This window comes from Ostrea edulis, chromosome 4 (genome assembly GCF_947568905.1).
Source record: "Ostrea edulis chromosome 4, xbOstEdul1.1, whole genome shotgun sequence".
Taxonomy (NCBI): Eukaryota; Metazoa; Mollusca; class Bivalvia; order Ostreida; family Ostreidae; genus Ostrea; species Ostrea edulis.
In genome coordinates, this window is record NC_079167.1 from 39838190 (window position 1) to 39860640 (window position 22451).

The 22451-nt window shown below is 36.3% G+C and overlaps 1 protein-coding gene and 1 non-coding gene across 2 annotated transcripts; one reads left to right on the forward strand and one right to left on the reverse strand.

The window, feature by feature from the left end:
• Positions 1-6226: 6226 nt before the first annotated feature.
• On the forward strand, positions 6227-6298 carry Trnaa-ugc (transfer RNA alanine (anticodon UGC)). The gene has a single exon. It is a non-coding gene; the product is annotated as a tRNA-Ala (tRNA).
• Positions 6299-9283: 2985 nt separating this feature from the next.
• On the reverse strand, positions 9284-20941 carry LOC125669778 (tubulin beta chain-like). Its single transcript, XM_048904537.2, has 4 exons — positions 20612-20941; positions 14959-15067; positions 10333-10688; positions 9284-10155 (listed from the first exon to the last, which is right to left on the reverse strand). Exons 1-4 carry the CDS (start codon positions 20666-20668, stop codon positions 9334-9336), a joined length of 1344 nt encoding a protein of 447 aa, XP_048760494.1. The 5' UTR covers positions 20669-20941; the 3' UTR covers positions 9284-9333.
• Between the last annotated feature and the right edge of the window lie 1510 nt (positions 20942-22451).

A 22451-nucleotide genomic window follows, 5' to 3' on the forward strand; every position in this document is an offset into this window, starting at 1 on the left:
TGAAAATACATCAGGGTATGACCAGCAGCGAACCACGCCAGCATGCTTCTCACGAAGAGGAGATTGGTTATCATATCTTTAAAAGACCTTGAGATAACCTTGAGATATTATTTTTCAAAGTTAATTATTGTTTACACACATGACAAAATCCATTCAAATGTGTCATTAATTACCAAATTAAAAGTTTACAGATGCCATTCTTGCTGGTCTGCCACCACAATTAACGAAGCAGCTGTACGCAAGAAGATTCCGGTTGTACGAATCTTTTAAGAACAGGATCTTGGTTAATTCTACATACCATATTTTGTCAACAATCAAGCAATGATGTATGGCTAAAGTGTCAAGTCTTATAACACAAGACCAAGAGCGACTCTTAGAGATACAGTTTTATTACAGAAGCAGTTCAAATTAAAGATACAAGTCAATTAAGACATTAATAGTACACGGGAGGCGGATAGGATAAGTTCTTCAATATGATCGTATAGTGTCTGAAAATTCCACTCTCCTCGGTTCCCCCTATATATATGTATATCATTTAATAACTTTTAAAGTGATGACTTATCAACGATGCTGATTGGTTGAAAAATTCGTTTGATTTCTCTGTCAAAATTTCGTTCGGAGTTCATCTGCACTAAGCACGCGGGACTACTTTTCTCTGGAATACGTCTTCCCCGTTCTAATTCTAGCGCTATTTACAGAACGGGATTTCCACACAAGCATTTATAGAACGACATGCATTCGTTTGATTTTTGTTTTTCATTGCTATCAAAAATAAGCACAACTAAAGATATGAATAAAATACAAATTAATTTAAAGAAAGAACATACATAGGCGATGACGTGACAGAATAGTAAACTTGATGACGTAGACCACTTACTGGTAGAAGTAGACAGATTACACGAGTTCCCGGTATGAATCGTCTGCTTTACGAGATCGATAACATGACGGCGCAAGTGGCGACTTCTGATCTGGTAAATATTAATGAAATTGAACTGCGTTAAATGGGGCTCAGTCAACGAGTGCATTTTAGATAAAGAGGTGTTGAACTTTTTACTCGATATTGAAATGGAGCCGAGTTGCATTCCACCGTTCCAACGACACAACCAGTGTTCAACGTCTCTTTCAACACAATGCACCATAAATTCAGTCACCACTTGTTATCTTCCTTTATATTTAATTCAGCTTTTAACCATTGCACCTTTAATTTGGCGTATAATCCATTTAAATCTGCACAGTAACGGTTCCTGACCTAAACGCACAGCCATGCCGTTTTGTTGTTGTTTCATTCTTATATATATGTATTCCTACGCGCTATTTCAAAAACGTTAATTCAAGCTTTTTGATGGGAGAAACTATTTGTTTTTCTATCTTAAAAACATAATTAAATGATAAGAAATAAAACTTATAATTCTTTGTTTGATGCATGTATCAAACGAAACATTGGACGGAAAACTTTTTCATCAATGCGCTACGCGCATTGATGAAGTTTTCCGTCCAATGTTTCGTTTGATACATGCATCAAAAAAAGAATTATAAGTTTCATTTCTTAAATCCAGGATTAGATTCAATCTGTTGGTCAATGCCTCAGGTGACCATTAATAATATTCGGTAATTTGTTGACTCAGATAATGTCCATTAATTTCTCCATCACCATTGCGGCCAGTTACCACTACGAGAATCAATCATAACAAAGGTGTGCCCAGCATCTCCGTCACCGTTTCGGTACATTGTACTTCAAATGACCATTGTCTTTGATTTATAAAGTACATTAAGATAAGCTTAGCAAGGTATATGAAAGTCAAATTATATGTATATACAAGGCAATGTTAATTGTGTTACAATACTCGTTTGTTCTTGTTAATCGATTAGTTTCAACAGTCATCATATCTAGTTTTAAGGGGGGCGGGGCTTGGTAAAAACTATGTGAATTTAGTTTTTTGTCAGACATTAAACTTTTGATCTCGCCCCTAAGTCAGTTGGAAGCGAGTGGTAAATTGAAGAATGTCTAGTCAGGAACTATCATTCATAAACCAGCATGTAACAGACCTGTCAGAATCAATGCCCGGCCAGTAGGAGTTGCGCTGATTGATGGCTATTGCTTGTTCAGAACCTTCAGTTACATTTTATCAGGGTTATAAAGTTATCGTGCTAAAGTAAGACGTAGAGTCATTCTATGTTAACAAACTGTTTCCTGTTTTAAGGATATACTGATGAAAGTTTGAGTGAAATGTGGTCAATAGGGAACAATTCGGGCATTTCCGATAGTGTTAAACATCCACCTCTACGTGTGCTGCAATTACGGAGGAAGAAATTCCTGCAATTAACTCTTCTGCGGAAAGCAACGTTTACATGCAGTATCGATACGAGCCCGTATTGGACTATTTAGCAAGCCACCCTACTTACCTATTGGCCTCTATGTCCCCTGACAGTTCAAGTAATGTTTCGAAAAGTGCACTCACCGATGCCTTATCAATAATGAAAGTTATTGTTGGTTTCTTTATTGTCTGTAGATACATGTAGATAACTAAATGTACATGCATCTGCAACTTTATATTTCACTTATCAAATGAGCTACGATTAACTTTTTTTCATTTTTGAAACAAGAGATGTGACTAGATCATGCGTCAACCTCCATGATGTCAAATACAAATAGAAAGAATCCAAGGTGGGGAGTTACACGCTTACAGATACCCAATAAATACACGATTATTCATTATACAAAGTGAGGACCGCCAGTTCAGTACTATAAAACAGCCAAGTAGTCGGTGTTTTTAACCGGATTACAAGTATATATAGATCTACATGAACTACTGTAGTAAATCAAGTGCCGAGCTTACAAGATCCTGACAAAGCTTCAATCTTCTGAATAGCAGTACATCTGGCGTGAATTGACAATCGAAATAAGGAATGCAATCTTAACAATGTTCTGTGATGTCTTTTCTTCCTAAAATATGGATTGCACAGAAGCATTTGGTATATTCGGGGTATTTTTTCATTGTTGAAATATGACCCCCTGACTACCTGACTGAGATATGGATTGCACAAAAACGTGTATCTTTCAATGTTGATATATGATTCCCACGACGGGATTGAGATATGGACTGTATAGAAAACTTTATGTTGATTGATTGATTGATTGTACTTGTTTAACGTTCCCCTCGAGAATTTTTCACTCATATGGAGACGTCATCAAGACCGGTGAAGGGCTTCAAAAGGCCTTTGATCGGTGTTTACGGCCATTGAGCAGTGAGGGTTCTTTAGCATGCCACACCTACTGTGACACGGGACATCCGTTTTTAAGATAATCTTCGAGGACCCGTGACATTCACACCTGATGCCGAGCGTTTGGCGATGGAACTGTCACTATCTGTTTTAACGACTTAGGTCAGTCGCGACCGGGATTTGAACCCTGATCTTCCGCATGAGGGGCGAACGCTCAACCTCTAGACCACCGCTGCGGTTGTAAACCTTATGTACATTGGCCCGGGGTTGTATTTAAATGTTGAAATATGGCCCCCCACTACCTGACTAAGATATGAATTATACAGAACAAAATGATAAAGGGGTAATTTTTCAATGTTGAAATATGACCCCACCACTTGTCCGAGATGTGGACTGTACAAAAACATTTTGTACATTGAGGGTCTTTTTTCAATGTTGAAATTTGACCCCACCATAAATGATCTTTAAGGGTAATTTTCAATAAAGGTCAAAATTTCACGCAATCTAATTAAAATCAGATCTTCTTTAACCGTTCTTCAGTGTAACGGTTAGAGACGATCTGATTTTAATTAGATTGTCTCCAGTCTAACGGTTAGAGAAGATCTGATTTTAATTAGATTGTCTCCAGTGTAACGGTTAGAGAAGATCTGATTTTAATTAGATTGTCTCCAATGTAACGGTTAGAGACGATCTGATTTTAATTAGATTGTCTCCAGTGTAACGGTTAGAGACGATCTGATTTTAATTAGATTGTCTCCAGTGTTACGGTTACAGACGATCTGATTTTAATTAGATTGAATTTCACGCTTAAAACGGTAGTTAATCAACGGTGTAAGTCAATTTTCAGTGTTGGAAATTGATCAAACATCCGTTTATTTGATGTTACACCGGCAGAAAAGCGAAACTTCCCGAAACCAAAATTGTGCAACACCGAATGACTTGAGAAGTTCTGCATGCAAATGGGACTTTGAAACAAATGAGAAATGATTTCAAATCAACATAGCTGGTCAAATATTATAGAATATAGGTCATTATATGTTAATGTATTGTAATTTTGTTTTCTCGTGAAAGAAAAGTACAAACTGTTTGTCTGGATGCAGATAGTTAGGATATGACAAAGTAAGAATAAATCATCTCTTTGTTGCGGAATAGACAATCTCGGGAAAAAAGGAATAAAAGTTCACGCTGTCTGGATGCAACATCAATAAAGGAATTATTGAATTAATGAATAATCGTTTGGATATGAATTCGCCAAAATAAGAATAAATCATTCTTTTCTTGCGTAGCGGACGACACAGGTAAAGCGTCGTCTGAAAGTCACTGGCCACTACAGAAGTCACAAAGTCTGTGGTTAGATATTAAAAACAAACAGGAACCTGTTGAAATTATTCTTCTAGTTTGCCGTAGCAACAAATTAGAGCGCATAGCAGATATAAGTTAATTGCTTATCTAAATAACAATCAACATTTATTGCAAAATAATCTGTTTGTAACATGGTAAAATAAGTCATATAAATATGTGTGTGTGTGCACACACACGCGCGCGCGCACGCACACTTTATATATGTTATGATGATGAGCAAAAAGTACATTTAAAAACAATTTCATTTTTTTTAAATAAATAAAATCTACATTTGACTGTCATTCTGTCGGAATTCCCTGGCGTTGAAATAGACGTTCAATATTATATCTATCAAGATTCGGACTGTTTACAATTGCAGCGCCTTCGTGGCGAAATCATTAATCTAAAATATACCAAAGGCAAAAACAGTGTAAATGTAAATATTGTAAAACAGACGGACATACATGTATACACATACACCAGCTGCCTACTATGGAACACTAGAAAAAATAAATTCTTTTGATTATGACTTTTTTCTTCAATTTTTCCCCTTGCAGAATATGTTTAATTTCATCAACTAAATTAAAGTCAGTTTTTAATTAGAACAATGGTTTGTAGAAGTGTACTTTCGCTCGCGTGAATCATATGATATACATCCGACTGTTGGAAATTAAATGAGACTGGAAAGTGCAAACATTTTATACATAGTTACTGATTGTAGTACAGAGATGCATTTGTGTCGCTTCAGCTATGTACAACTGGTGACGTCTCAATATGAGCAAAAAAAATATTTCTCGAAGGGATGTAAAACAAACATAAAAGTGCCGAATTTGCTTTGAGTAAACTGACGTTGCTCGAAAGCCTGCTAGATTAAATTCAGTAAACAGAATTAAGCTGGCCCCGTGTCTTAATTTCTATCTGGAAAATCCACGTTAACCTAATTTATGATGTCCAGATCAAATAGTTCAGCAATTGGACTTACTTGAATGCTCTTCGCCTTACAATTAGAAGAAATTGTGAGCAAAGCAGTATTTGAGTGACACTCATTTGTCAAATAAACAAGCGCTGAACATAATCTTTTAAAGATTTTGAAATAATTGCCTCTGTCAGAAATTATTTCACATGAACTAAACTCAGAAATTTCTCGTATAATAATGTAGGTCAAATATATTCAGTTGCAGTTATAATTAAACATACAAAATTGTGGACAACTCTTGTTTTAGTTGAGACAGATTCAAAATTAAACTTTAGATCAACTGCGTGTCTTTCGTAAATAATGAGTTGCCATCGTCTCCACCCCTGGCTTTCCATTTATCATTTAGTAATTTTTGTTATCTAAAATTGATGATAATTACATATCTTGACGTTAATTAAAGCATCTGTATTCTTTAAACAAAGATATCAATATAAGCACTGATTAATTAAAACCTTAGCTTGATTCTACTTTTATTTCACTTAATCAATTTGTCGACAAATTAATTAGATTCATTTCTATATATCAAGTATCAAATTAATGTTAAAGATCAATTTTTCTTTAATAAAGTACAGTTCGATAGTACACATTGCACACTGATTTTAGTTGTTGTGAACAGTAACATGTTAAAAGGACACGGTGTGGGCGCCATCTTCTCTGTAACAAAGGCGGTGAAGGTTATACGTATATGGGGATGTAGCTCAGTGGTAGAGCGCTCGCTTTGCATGTGAGAGGCCCCGGGTTCGATCCCCGGCATCTCCAGATTTTTTCACACAATATTATTGTTAGAGTTTATTTTGCTGTAATTGTGGTAAAAACAAAAGAAAAATAAAGAACAACAATTCATCTCATAATATTTATATTTCCAATATTTTTTTTATTTCGATGTCCTTACCAATTGTTATAGCCAGGTCTAGAGGTAGAGCGTTCGCCCCGCATGCGGAAGGTCGGCGTCCGATTCCCGGCCGCGACAGACCTAGGTCATAAACACATGTAGTGGCAGTTCCATCGCCAAACGCTCGGCATCAGGTGTGAATGTCATGGGTCCTCGGAGATGACCTTAAAAACGGATGTCTCATGTCACAGTAGGTGTGACAAGCTAAAGAACTCTTACTGCTTAATAGCCGTAAGCGCCGAGCAAAGGCCTAAATTTGAATCCCTTCAACGGTCTTGGTGACGTCTTCATATGAGTGAAAATTTTTCGAAAGAGCTACAATAAATCAATCCCTACGAAGGCGATGTAGTTGTAAACAAGTACGTATGAATTTTGATAGATATAGTATGTCTATTCTAACATTTGGGAATTCTGACAGAAATCAAAGTAGAATCCGCATTATTGCGCCTTTGTCATCCCGCGTTATTGCAACGTCAGAACGAGGCTTACCAAAATTTCGGTATTTAATTTGATTGGTTGATTCAACACACCTTCAAAATAACGACTACCGAAGAAATTTGTAATAGATTGAATTTGCCGTTTAAGCTTAAAGATTTACAACTAGAGTATTTATAAAAACTTTTGTATAAGGAAATATTTATTTGCTGTTCTACCAACGGAAAATGGTAAAACCGTTTTATTAAAACTACTTTAGGAGGCAAAAGTGAAAGTACAATTTCCAGCTGACAAAGAGCGTAATTTTTTTTATTGTACATGTAGTAGTGATTTTCCCATTAGTATCATTAATGAAGGATCAACTAATTAGCATCACATTTCGGAATTGGCTGTTTATGTCGGAGAGAATCCAACGGAAATTAAATTAGCGCTCCCTAGCGGTAACAGTTATTATCGCGTGTCTTTACCAGACTCTCTGCTTGTCGGAGATCTACGAAGACAGCCGAGTGTTTGGTTAAACGAGACTATTGTTATCCTGCGTTATTGCGCCTTTGTTATCCCGCGTTACTGCGCCTTTGTTATCCCGCGTTATTGTGCATTTGTTATTTCATGTTATTGTGTCGTTGTTATTTCACGTTATTGCGCCTTTGTTATTCCGCGTTATTACGCCTTTGTTATTTCACGTTATTGTGCCTTTGTTATCCCGCGTTATTACACCTTTGTTATCCCGCGCTATTACGCTTTTGTTATCCCGCGTTATTGTGCTTTTGTTATCCCACGTTATTGCACTTATGTAATCCCGCGTTATTGCGCCTTTGTTATCCCGCATTATTACGCCTTTGTTATCCCGCGTTATTACGCCTTTGTTATCCCGCGCTATTGCACCTTTGTTATCCCGCGTTATTGCGCCTTTGTTATCCCGCGTTATTGCGCCTTTGTTATCCTGCGTTGTTGCGCCTTTGTTATTTCGCGTTACTGCGCCTGTTATTCCGCCTTTGTTATATTCCGCATTATATTGTGACTTTATTGATACGCCTTGTAAACCCGTGTTATTACGCCTTTATTTCGCGTTATATTGTATACTTATAGGAAAGACATTGTGTTTTTTTGTCCTATTCATTAGAAGCCAGACACTACCCATCAATAACAATTATATACAATTGTATAAGAGAGAGAGAGAGAGAGAGAGAGAGAGAGAGAGAGAGAGAGAGAGAGCAATCTTCAGACCTTACTTTTACCGTACTCATACTAGGCCATATTTATTTTCAGAACAACTCTGAGCAACTCCAAAGCATACTCGAAAAATCTTGAGCATGTACTTCATTTGAGCACGAGAAAGATAAAAGTTTTATAACCTTCACTTTTGAATATGAATGTGATTTAGAACGCAGAGTTTGAGTATGAAAATGTGCTCAAAAAAGGCCTGTTTCATCATGCAAATTTTCAACGTCATAGTAAATTTTTTGATGCAATAACCCCATATTATAATTAGTATAAATGTATTCCCGATTTTTGTCACAGAAAGCACAAGGACAAGCCTGTTCCAATGGACTACGCTGCATTACAGGAAACAATACCAGGATTACTATTACATGTACTTTCCCACTATCGATTATGGCTATTCTGCTTCTTCACTTACCTCATTAATCAAAAGGTGAAGATAACGAACAGTGATCAATCTCATAACTCCCATAAACAATACAAAATAGAGAGTTGGCCAAACATCTAGACACACCAGAGGTGGGATCAGGTGCTTAGGAAGAGTAAGCATCCCCTGTCTACCGGACACACCCGCAGCGAATCCTGTCTTGATTAGGTAAACGAAGTAATTCGTATTCAAATTCAGTGTGCCAAGAACGGCCTAACAATACGGTATGAAACATATCAAACAGCGTTTAATCAACAGGGGCTAAGCCCGTTTGGGCCCGAACTCTGGGATACCTTAAATATTTATGGTATCACAGAGTTCGGGCCCAAACGGGCTTAGCCCCTGTGATTTAAGCCAATGATAGATTGTATCGGCAAAGATGATTATAACGACCATAGAATTTGCAAAATGCTTCGATTTTTAACACTCCTTTCCTGCGTTCATCGGTTAGATTATACTTTCGGTCCGATATGAAGTGACCGTTGTAGATAGATAGATAGATATATAAGATTAGATTAGATTAGATTGATTGAGAGAGAGAGAGATAGTTTCAAATCTCAGCCTAGTCCAATCAGGAGCTTGAAGTTAGGAGATAAAATTATGGGTCTTTCGGACAAGACTCCGATGAAAATTGAGGTCCTGTGTCACATGGCACAAAAACGAGTCCTCACTTCAGATGACCATTGGTGTTGTATCGATTGGACTGAAAATTGTTCGCTGGGCTATACAAGTACACATGCAATAATTAAAAAATATATCAACAGACTGGTTTCAAACTCTAAATTTATATCTGTAATCAAACAAAATATACTTTATACATTAATATTCTTCCTCTTCTTCTAGCTCTTCATTAAAATCATCTACTTCATCCTCCACAGTTGCATCCTGGTACTGTTGGTACTCAGAAACAAGGTCATTCATGTTGGATTCTGCCTCCATAAATTCCATCTCGTCCATACCTTCCCCGGTGTACCAATGCAAGAAAGCTTTACGTCTAAACATGGCTGTAAACTGCTCCGAAATTCTCTTAAAAATTTCCTGAATTGAAGTTGAATTTCCAACAAAAGTTGCAGACATTTTCAATCCTCGAGGTGGAATGTCACAGACCGCAATTTTTACATTATTTGGAATCCATTCAACAAAATATGAACTGTTTTTGTTTTGGACGTTTAACATCTGTTCATCAACTTCTTTCATCGACATTCGACCTCTAAACATGGCAGCCACTGTAAGATATCGTCCGTGTCGTGGATCGCAGGCGGCCATCATGTTTTTGGAATCGAACATTTGTTGTGTGAGCTCAGGAACAGAAATTGTCCGATATTGTTGACACCCTCTGGATGTTAAAGGGGTAAACCCCGTTATAAAGAAATGTAGTCTAGGAAATGGCACCATATTTACGGCAAGTTTTCGTAAGTCCGCATTAAGCTGTCCAGGAAACCGGACACATGTTGTTACGCCAGACATAGTTGCTGAAATAAGGTGATTAAGATCTCCGTATGTGGGCGTGGCCAATTTTAGGGTCCGGAAACATATATCATAAAGCGCCTCGTTATCAATGCAGAATGTTTCGTCCGTGTTTTCGACCAGTTGGTGTACAGACAACGTGGCGTTATACGGTTCCACCACCGCGTCTGAAACCTAAATAAAATAAGTTTTTGTAAGTAAATTCCAAAGAACATTTAAGAACATATTTAAATGAAGATATGGGCAAAATGTTAAATTCTGAAAAATGTGTAGAAAATCACAATACGTTCACACAACAATGGGCAATTATCATATGTTGTATGTAATGTAGAGAGCATTAGCTATATGTACCTTTGGTGAAGGTAAAACGGAAAAGGTGGCCATGATTCTATCAGGATATTCCTCTTTCATTTTGCTAATGAGGAGAGTTCCCATACCAGACCCCGTCCCACCCCCTAGGCTATGAGCCATCTGAAAGCCTTGAAGACAATCGCAGGCTTCTGCTTCTCTCCTTAAAACGTCCAAGACAGTGTCCACTAATTCCGCTCCCTCGGTGTAGTGTCCTTTCGCCCAGTTGTTCCCGGCGCCGGAATGTCCAAAAACAAAATTGTCCGGACGGAAAAGTTCGCCATATGGTCCAGATCTGACTGCATCCATGGTGGCAGGTTCCAAGTCCAGGAGCACTGCTCGGGGTACATACTTACTCCCTGGTTAAAGAGAAATACATCAAATAACTTAGTGCGTGCAAATGTAATGAGTTCTAAGACGCCGAATTACATAAGTTTCCACAAAGCTGTGTTATTTCACGACTATAAATGTCAATCATACTATTATAATTCAGTTCGAACTGTCGTTTCTGACAATTACTGCACCACTGATAGATTACAACATTTATTCAAAATAGTACAAAATTTGAATTTATTAACTTTGATTGATAATTTTACGTTTACCATGGCAAATGTAGATACAGCACAATATATTTTAAGTTGATCGTGACATGTCACATTTGTATAAAAAAAAAAAAAAATAATACTGAATAGAACAAAGCTAATAAACACCTGATGAAAATTACATCAGTACCCACTAGTATTTATTTATTTTTAGTTATTTTCCACAACGAAACTAAGTCTGGCATTCTCTGTGTAAGGAACGCAAATTACATGTGCACGTGATGCATGTATGTTCATAGCAATTATGCAGGAGTAGGAGAAGGACTTCCAGGAATACCTCACAGTTAAGCACACAGCCATTGGTATAGGATGGATGCAGGCTGAGAACGCTGTCGACCTGTAGGACCTGTTCTGATACTTGGTTTTCACACCACGTATCGTATATTTTACATCATATTGGAAACATATCACCGAGGTTATGCAACTGTGTAGGCGAGAAACAAAGAGTTCATACAAAATGAACAGGACGTGACAATTTCAAGGGTCTACAAGCAGATCAAGATTGTATTCAGATCACACCTCAGCCACCATTCGTTCTAGGCATTGCATATAATGGTTGAGTATAGATGGGTTTTAAAGTAGACAAATTGTGAAACTGGTTAACAAATTTGTCATTTCCATAAAATAGTTATGTGCTTGCTGCTATTTGTTAAAAATAATTGCTATAATATATTCTATGCAAATAATGCTTTACACGGCTGTCAGACCCGTCCAGTGTTACAAATGCCAACCAACTTGATAAATACATCTGAATTCCACAGCATTGTTTTTATATGCCAGCTCTCTGAGAGGCAGCAGTAGAATTCTCGAAGATCTGTTGAGTTTGCGATGTTTTCATATTTCAAAACGTCACATACCAAAATAATTGTAAAGAGATATGTAGACAGAAGAACCCAGTGATTTCCATATCATGACATCTTCATATAATCCATATGACATTGAAACTTTAAATTACATACCTTAAATACCCCCTAGTACACAATGTGGATCTGCTATGACATATTAATGCAAAATTCAAAGGGCATTAATTTAACAAAATTTTAAAATTCATATTTGGGAAAAATGAACGTCAAAGCGTTTCTCATATAATGGAGACTGTCTGTACATGAAAGCTGACGATGAATTTAGCTGTAGTTTGTCTTCGAAAATTCGTTAATAAAAAGAAATCTAAATTAGACAAAAATGATGATAGCCAATGCTAGTAAAAATAATCTGTTCTAAGATTTGAGGATGGTGTATAATTTTGCAGGAAGTGATTCTCACCTTGTATAATTATTATCAAAAGAACACACAATTCGAAATCTCTCAGCTGATAATTCTGACTTATATTCTAATTGCTTGTATACCGCATTTGAATTGTGTAAGTATAGTCAACTTCCCATATTTATGTAGCAATATTCCATTATCACCTGTATATGATGTTTATTTCTCTCAACTGATCGATTCGTTAGAGCATGTTCTACGTATGATCAATTTTATATCGACACAAGCTAGTGATCTTGTTGATCTTACACAGTTTTCAACAGTCTCGTTAGAAGTAAGGATTTTGTAAATTCTATGGTCGTTATTATGATCTTATTTGCAAATATAGTCTGTCGTTAGCTCGAATGATGCATGACATGCTTTATACCTGTTGCTAGGCCGTTCTCTCCATACTGATTTCGACTACGAATTACTCCGTTTACCCGATCAAGATTGAAAGGTCATGGTGGGTGTGACCCGTCAACAGGGGATGATTATTCATCCTGGGCACCTGATCCTACCTATAATGTGTCCAGGGGTCCGTGTTTGCCTTACTCTTAATTTTGTATTCTTTATGGGATTAAATAGATTGATCACTGTTATTTTTTATCTATAACATTTAGAATATTCATATAAAGATAATTTTTAGTAGTATTTCTTTTGATATAATAAATAGACAGCTTTGGGGATTAACCGCATATTTTCTTACAGCTCTTATCAACTTATTTGTGTGTCTGCCAAAATCAAGTCATTTTGTCTCCCATGTCTTACAATAAATGTGTTATTCATATCAATGAAAGCACAAAATTTATGATGTATACTGCCTTTAAAAAACACACAATTGAAGACAATTTATCGACGTCTTTAACTACCCCCCCCCCCCCCCCTGGCTGTTGAGTCCGCAGCTAAGCAATGGACTTCGGTGCAGTTTAAAAACTTTGTTTGAGAAGCGAAAAATACAAGATACAGCGTCTGATGATAGACGCTAATCCCGTGCACGCTTTTGCTTACACGTAATAATAATAATATGTATGTTCACATATAACAATCATGAATGTTACTGTTTTATGTTTGACTGTTCAATAAGGTTGTCTAACATCACGCAGTATACCACATGTACAATTGAAGCAGTTACTAGTATTTCTGGGATAAAGCTATCTAATCCACTAAATCTGTATGCACTTGTATAAAACAGACCACTTTCAGATATCTAGTACCGAAAAGACAAACAAAAATGACAGCATATAGATTTTGGGGGTGTTTGTATTTCGTAAATACGTCGGAGGCGATTCTCAATTTCCTGGAGTCTACATCTGAAGATTTTTGTGGACTTGACGGAAGAGGCCGATAGATGTTCCGATTGGCATCATCAGCCGAAAAGACGTACCATTATGTTCAATGCACTGTCCAAGTGAGGTCACTGAATGCACAAATACTCTCTCTCTCTCTCTCTCTCTCTCTCTCTCTCTCTCTTGTCCAGGAAGCAAAAAGTCGCTTAGGAGTAGGATATTCTGTTCAGTCTTTAATTAGGTGATTCTAAGTTATGTACTGCTTCTTAATTCAATAATTTGTAATCTTAAGGAAAACCTGGAGAAGTTTCCCATGTCGTAACCTAATATTAACTAATAATGCTCCCTAATAACATAAAAGCACGTGCAATGAAATTGTAAATTTAATATGAAAAAGATATATTTCGTTATTGATGGAATAGAACTGTCAGACGCCCTTGTTTCGTCGGTGAATTTGCTTGCAATTCGTGAAACTAAAAATAGTTAGCTTTGAATTTGTCTCATTGCCGCGATGAGGACTATCTACATAGGATTAAAATATAACCTACCTAAACCACTGAAAACTCAAGTAAAACATTTTAGGTCAGTAACCTAGTGATATAAAAAGAGACAGACACATTATGTAGATATATATATATATATATACACTAACTTGTCGTGCCCATTTTCTCATTTTGTACATGAAAAACAATTGAATACATGCAGGTTTTAGCGTCGGCGTAAATTACCAATGCAAAATAACGTCAGTCCCGTTGAAGGTACATTTGCAGTTACATGCTAATTGTGGAAATTACACTATAATCTTATACAAAAGTCATTTAAAATGTCATCTATTGCTTTCTCATATATGAAATCATATACTAGAGAGCAGTGTTTTCTGAATAACGCAACATTTTTTTTTAGAAGAGTGTCAAAATGTACATTTGTCAGCCCTCTATAATTTTGTGACACGGTATTCATATCTTTCGTGAAAATATTAGAAACCCACGGACTGAGGTGAATGACTGAACACCAATACAAAAGATCACCAATCCTATATTTCTTCTCTTACTTTGACCATAAACGGATTTTTCATAAACAAATCCTTAGTTACAAGTAAAATACGTCTTCCCTTACAGTTGCATCTGTTCATTATAATCTTTTATATTTCTACTTATAAATAACTCTTTAAATATGTAATTATTTCCACAATCTCCTTTTAAACCAAATACGAAGGTGAAGGTTTCGGGCTATCGATTGGATTATTCAACGACTCCGACAATGAGAGAATTGTTTTTATTCTATTTTAATCTTTCTTCCACATGCACTGTAGAAAGGTAAAGTAGTTCGCATAATGCACAATGCGCCCTTTGATTGGATGAATAATTTCCACTCAGCTTTCAGGTTTATGTCACGATATCCCTTGATTTTCATAAGGAAAGATTACAATGCATGTAATAATAATAATAACGATAATAACATAAATTCAATCCATGGATGCATTAAGAAAATCTTACCACTGGCTTCATTAAAATAAACGTTGATTCTCTCCAGCTGCAGATCTGAATCTCCATGATAATTCCCTGTTGGATCCAGGCCGTGCTCGTCCGAAATAACCTCCCAGAACTAGAGAAAACAAACCACTTATAAAATTACTCGGATTTTCATTTCATAAATAGCTACAAATGGTAAAAACATTGTCTTCTTTTGTACTGGATTAGTTACGGCGTTCATTTACGTTGAGCTGGTCCGTAGTTACAAATCTATGAAAGGTGAAGATAACGAACAGTGATCAATCTCATAGCTCCTATAAGCAATACAAAATAGATAGTTGGGCAAACACGGACCCCTGGACACACCAGAGGTGGGATCAAGTGCCTAGGAGGAGTAAGCATTCCCTTTCGACCGATCACACCCTCCGTGAGCCCTATATCTTGATCAGGTAAACGGAGTTATCCGTAGTCAAAATCAGTGTGGCAAGAACGGCCTAACAATCGGTGTGAAACACGTCAGGCAGTATTTGACCCAATGATAGGTTGTATTGATGAACTAGATCGTTATAACGACCATAGAAACGCTGACTTTAAACGAGACTGTTGGAACCCCTGCACCATCAACTTGTTTGTCGGTAGCTTGCTTCGATTTAAAAACTGATCATAAGCAGAATAAGCTCTTGCGTATCGAATCAATTGGGAGATATAATTATAAATACCATATGCAGGTGATAATGGAATATTGCTACATAAATATGGGAAGTTGACGATGAAGAAGCTTAAATCACCCCGTTTGTCATACAGTTGAGTTGTCAGTTTGTCGTTAACATCTATTTCAATAAAATATTTAAGTATGAAGCAGAAGTGGACGACTCTGTGGTGTCTTTTATTTCGAGTTCACTGGGATATATTGAATCGACATACGAATGAATTACGTAAAGATACTGTTCATGAATTACAGAAGTGAAAAGTATACATCCTCTTTAATTCTATGAATATATTACTCATATCGTGACGTCATCAAATCCAGGTGAAGAGACTGACGACTGGACATTGTATGAGATGACTGACTATTATAACCAGGTTAATACAAAGATCAAAGGAATGTCGCAGTCATAATTCTGTGATAAACCTTCATACGTTCATATACAACAATAAAGTCGATAACGATCTTATAATCATAGAAATTAATATATATATATATATATCTTTCTCTCTCTTTCACCACCCCTCTCTGTCTATCTCCACCAGTCTTTCTCTTTCACCACCCCTCTCTGTCTATCTCCACCAGTCTTTCTCTCTCTCCACTCCTCTTTTTTTCTATCTCCCTCTTGCTTTAATGTATATACGTGTATGCATTTGTACACTTATTTGTGACATAGATCTTTCTCTAAAAAATATATATATACTGGAGTATATTTAATTATTATAAACTGGACATGTATGAGATAAACCACATCGTTACATTATAATAAATATACATGTTTGAGATAATGATATTTAGGGTGGCGAATCACGTGACTTAGACATGATCAATTGCACGGAAAGGTCAGCACAAAGGAAAATTCAAACGAGTAAGTGATACCTTTATCAATGCCGAATTGTCACATAACTTATATCAACATTTGAAGGATTTTCTCAGGAACAATTCTATACTAAAATGGTACATCTGTGTGTGATAGAAGCAGAGACCACTGACACAGGGTTTTTTGTTTTCAGTCAAAAAATTACCGACCGCCAAAAAACTGTGTCAATGTTCTCTGCTTCTATTGCACGTAGAACTACCATTTTAGTTCAGATTTGTTCCTGAGAAAATTCTTCAAATGTTGCTTGTGTTGACGTGTGTCGCCTTTTTGCTGTGTAAGTGATCATGTCAAAGTCACGTGATTCGCCACCGTGAAGATCACCTGTACCTCTTGACAACCCAGGTTGAAAATCAGATTTATTTTTAGTGAGATTTTTTGTGTGCTGAAACTCGTACAAATGTTTAAGCTAAATATTTCACAATCCTACAGATTATCCAAAGACGACCTTGTACGAAATATTAATTTCTATGTCTGAAAGTTACAAAGTTTTGGCCTATACCGGATATATCATTTTTTTTTTTTAGCTTGCGTATAAGCATCTTCCAAATACCATACAGATAATGACTATTGTTTTTCAGTATAAGGGAATTGCATTTCATAATTATATAATACTTAACGCTTCTAAGAGGGGTGTGACCTCACTCCCCGTACATCCTCCCCTTGGTTACGGGTCTGAGCGTTTCTTATAATATTGAGGTTGATCGCTAAATCAAAAATTTATCTAATGGCTCGTTAAAGCATGAATGAAGTATCATTTCACCATAAAAAGAGCAATAAAAGCTCTTATTTTGTACGATTTTGTGTGTGTGGGTTGGTTTTTGTTTTGTTTTTTGTTTTCTTTCGGAGTAATTTCAAAAGAGGGTGTTTTGTTTGTAAATAAGAGATTTTTCGGTCCACATTTCCCTGCGATTTGATGCATGATATCAATAATTAAATTTATGTCTAATAACAACATATCTAAAAGACCGAGAAATTTCACATATATTTCTTATTTTAAAAATCAGAACGTCTATCTGGGTCTACTATATATAGCTAGGCATATTTTATCAGATATTCATATCATGCATCAAATCACACCAAATGTTGGACTCTAAACTCTCTTATTTGCAAAAGACATATTTTATTATTCTTTACGAGTCATTCAAACTTTTGGTGTATCAGTCCACCTTAAGTCAAGAATCTATATTTGAAAATGCATTTGTGTGGTTTCATTTATAATTCAGTCATGGTATTGTATTTTTGTTCTTTTTACACTGAACTTTAATTAAACCGTAGACAGCTCTTTAATATTCTGTGGCTTTTCTACTAACCTGTTTTACCTTCATTCATACCTTCTGACGTCATGTACACGCATCTTGCTTCAAAACCGGGAGACCTGGGTTTGATTATCGACCCCAGCGCCGTGTCAAAAGTTAGGTAATGGCTGTTCCCTCGCCAAGCGCTCGGCAGTTAGTGAAAGTCCCGGGTTTTTTTTTCGGTTATGAAATCGAAGGTTCCGTCACGATAGGAGTTGGCATGGTAAAAAACCTTATCATATCCAATGAATAAAAGCCAAGCCCCCCCCCCCCCAAAAAAAACCCCAACATTGTAAAAGATGAAATGATTTTTCAACAATTTTCAACAAACATAGCCTTCTTAAATCAAACTTGCTATTATTCATAATTTAGTTCTACATATAATATATGTATGTATATATTTATGTATCATATAAAATTTTAATGTGAGACGAGGCTGGTGTGTATATAAGAGGTTTGTCTCATTTGAGATGAATTTATGTGAAAGTTCGTACATTTCCCGATATCCTGCGGATTAGTGTTGAACCCGAAGAGATACAGCGGGAAAGAAAGATTGAAACAGAACCGGTGAAGTTTACGATCCATAGTATGAGAAATTAACAGATATGAAATAGCTAAAGGACAATTTATGCTTTAATGGTCATCTCAATCTCAATCAATCTAAATACATGTATAAAGATATAAACTGCTAGAAGTCCTCCTTATGTAGGATTGGAGTGCTGCGGTCACTAAGCCTATTACTTAAAACAATAATATATCAAACACAAGATGTTTAACTTGCTGACTTAATAAGATCATGAATGTGCGTTAATGACGTTTTGCCCCCAGAGGAGGGGTGGTGGTATATAAAGTAGGTGTGTTCTTTCCATTCTGTACCCAGCTGCTTGCTAACACATAGATTGTCAATGCCGACATTTTAAAAATTCTTGTAAAACGCTTTGTAAATTCCTATACAAACGTTTAACTTCGCTTAATCAATTTATGATGCAGAATTTTCAGATAAAATTGTTTTCCCGCTTGTAAACAAATTCCAAAATTTTGATTTTAATCATAACAAAATATTTTCTTCCGATTTTTCGGTGTTATCTTAGCTACATTAATCATTTTAATTCTTTAAAAAATCTGTTCAGTTTTCCGTTCCACGTTTTAGCAACATCCAGTGAATTGCACATGAAACGTCTCGGAAAAAATATATATATGAGAAACGTCACATACAGCATCCTCCTGGTACGATCGACAACTCTTATTGAGGCAAGTTGCGTAACTCTCGCTTGTAATAAAACTTTGTCGAGAGCAAAGTCTGAAAGATCGTGGCACAACCTTGATGACAAACCTATATTATTTGGTTGCGCCGTAATTCATCGATTTTATTCAAAACCGTAGTAATACTAAAACTGTTTATTCCCCCATTCATGTACGTGGACATTGATGTAAGAGTTATTTGGAAAACTGTACAAATTACATGTGCATGTACATGGAATTTGGGTTGTAACAACCAGTGATACGCTTTAGGATCTACCTTAACGATCAGCCGAGGAGAGTATCTTTGATCTCCTACAAGGTCCACGATAATAAGTTGAAATATATCAAGCATTGAATCTTTTCGAATGAAATGTGAAATACAGAAAAAAAGAACAAAAGAGAGAAACCTCCCTGTTGCGTCCTATGAGAAAACTTTCTCCGAGGCAATCTTTACGTAGTAACTAACGGTACACGATTTGCCTGTTATAGCTTGGATACATGCAGTGACTCACAGACAATCGCTTTGGTTCGAATTTACTTTTTTAAAGAGAAAGGAAATCCGAACCCAAGCGACATACTTGCCTGCGGTGTGACTAGTACCGTCTGCTCTTAGGACAGGTGGATTACTTTAACAAGAATTTCTGCATCCCAAAGGATATACTAGTATCTAAATTCCAAATGTCCATGACAAATATGAATTGTTTAAAATTTCCATAGTCCAACTCTGCCAAAACTTATCCGACCGAACCAATATATAAGCATTTTCTAAGCGCAATTAGCATAACTCTGCCAATAGTATTTTAATCTGAACCAAATACGAGCATTTCGCCCCATTTAGTCGCCTCTTACGTCAAGCAAGGGGTACAGAGGACCTATTTTTAACCCGGATTTGATTAATTGTAGATACTGTTAATATACATGTATATGTATATGTACATTATTTGTATGTGTTTTCATGCTGCCCCTTGAGGGCCCTTGATTGGAAATAAATATAGTATAGTATAGTATAGTATAGTATACATGTCCAATGAGTACGTGAGGGTACTATTAATTCGTTAGGTTTATCCGTCGGTTTAGAGTTTCATTTATTTGTGTAATATAATACTGTCCAGCAACGAGTCCGTAATTTATACCGACATTGTGACAAATCGCACAGTTTGGATGGCTTCCTTTATCACTAAGTGTAAGGAATTCGTGTGCATATTTTCAGTGACTGAATTCACGGGGTACAGACGGGGCAAATAATATACAACTGTTGAGGATTCCTCGCAGCATCGAAAGTATTACACACCACACACACACACACACGGGAAAGAAAAACAGAGCATTACAGTTTTGTTTTAACTACACGCATTAGTTTTCGGTGTCAATTTTGTCGTTGTTGTTTTGTTTTTTTGCCGTGTTCCTCGCATATCTACAGCACGTGATGATGATCCATTACAACGCCGACATAATTATGTGCAGCGGAGTCGTACTTGACATAGATTCTAATATTCTAACCTTGGCGAATACACACTGTACGTACTTTTTGTTCCTATCAAAATAAAATCTAACCTTAGATCCTATCTGATTGCCACATTGGCCAGCCTGAACGTGGACTATTTCCCTCATGGTAACACTGTCGTCTGGTGCAGTAAATGATGATGGAATGATGGCGCGGACGAAAGCTGGAATCCGTCCAGAGCCGCTCCACAGCTGTAGAGGAGCTCAATATGGCACGAAACAACTCTAAACACACAACTGTCGAAGTAAATTGTAACAATTACTAGAGTGCTTTCCTCTGGTGTAGTCATTACACTCGTTGTATGCAATCAAGAATCTGTGGGTGAGTAAACGTGACTTTGTACATGAATTGTGTGCACAGAACCGCACAGAACACATTTGAACATAATTTATTTTGATACTAATGTGTGAAATAATAAACAACTCCATCACAGAAAAAAATAATTTAATAGCATAAATTCCAGAACGGAACAAATAGGAGATACACCATCTATAATTACTAATTAAAATGGGGAGTGCCTTTCAGATAAAAGGTTTCTCCTCCAATATTAAAAGGTGTTTACTATGAACTCTACTTCAGACAATTACAACCCTAACAAAGGATACACAGATTTTTATTTCCACTTTCAAATGAATTTTGTGCCGCAATATCCTGCAGATCTTTGAGATATACGAAGAACACCGGTTAATACGGAATATCGGAACCATTATTTCAAACATTTTTTTTTTTTACATTTAGTATACCCAATGAGATCACGTTTTGTGCGTTAACTTGGGCAACTTTCAGTAGACAAGCACTTAGTTATTCATAATTAGTATTAGATATAGTGAGTTCAGGCAAAGTTTAGCGTCGATTTTGAAAGTTGAGGGGGGGGGGGGGGGCAAACGGAGAAAAAAGGTGCCGTTATATTTGTAGAAAAAAATCTTAGCTCAAACTCCAAAATCGCCAACTCAAAAAAAAAGGGGGGGGGGGGGGCTAAATGTTGCTGCATATCGTTTCTGGAGATGATTATTTATATGATTTAACTTCCTTTCACTTTATTAACTTTTTTTAATTTTATCTCCGTTACGAAACATCAGAAATTTAATCCAATAACTCATGTTTTTGGTACTAAGGCATTCACTTGCAACATTATGAAAAATAACTTTCAAACCAGTCAGATATTTTTGCATCAGAAATAAGTCGTCTTTGGCAATCATTAATTTGTACACAAGTCTTGCCCAAATGACGCATAATTTTCGTAACTTTTTTTCTGAAGAGTTCCAAAATTTTGTAGTTCTGTTATCCCGTAAATCAAAATGAACTTAGTCAATTGTAGTTCCATATATCTAAAGGATTTTTTTTCTTGCGCGATTTTTCTCATTTTCTCTTCTTTTCTCTTAATTTTTGTACCTCTGATTAGGAAATTTTGTGTAATTTGTAAAAATAACCAAGTGTATACAAAGGAACTATTTGCTGTTGGTAGCTGAGGCTACTTCATGAGGTGCACTCCGGCTGTTTACACACATGTGAAAAACACGTGGATTTGAGGGTAGTCTTGTTTGCGGGTAATTTTTTTTTCGAAAATACCGCGTAGGGTATTGTTTTTCCGGTATCGGCAGACGAGACAGGTAACATGGAACATTTCTGACCGCGTTATTCGGCATCAGTTCTGCAAACTGATTTTTAATGATTTTGTCCCCTCTATAGTAATATATAGTGAAAATAATTACCGGTGTGATACCTTTACTCGAGTCTAGAATTCTGAAAGTCTTCCGTGATTTGCATATAAAACTAATATGATATATTACATCCACTGCTACGATAAAAACTAAATCAAATTATATCATTGTCATAAGTAGAAGTTGTAATATTTCACTGGATGTGTATAAATACAAAAATTACAATATG

Excerpts from the sequence above, each read along its gene's own strand:
- LOC125669778 (XM_048904537.2), bottom strand. The coding sequence starts at position 20,668 with ATGAGGGAAATAGTCCACGTTCAGGCTGGCCAATGTGGCAATCAGATA. Across the intron at positions 10,689-14,958 it reads TTATTTTAATGAAGCCAGTG|GGAGTAAGTATGTACCCCGA; the intron begins GTAAGATTTTCT and ends CTCTTTAACCAG. Across the intron at positions 10,156-10,332 it reads CCGTTTTACCTTCACCAAAG|GTTTCAGACGCGGTGGTGGA; the intron begins GTACATATAGCT and ends TATTTTATTTAG.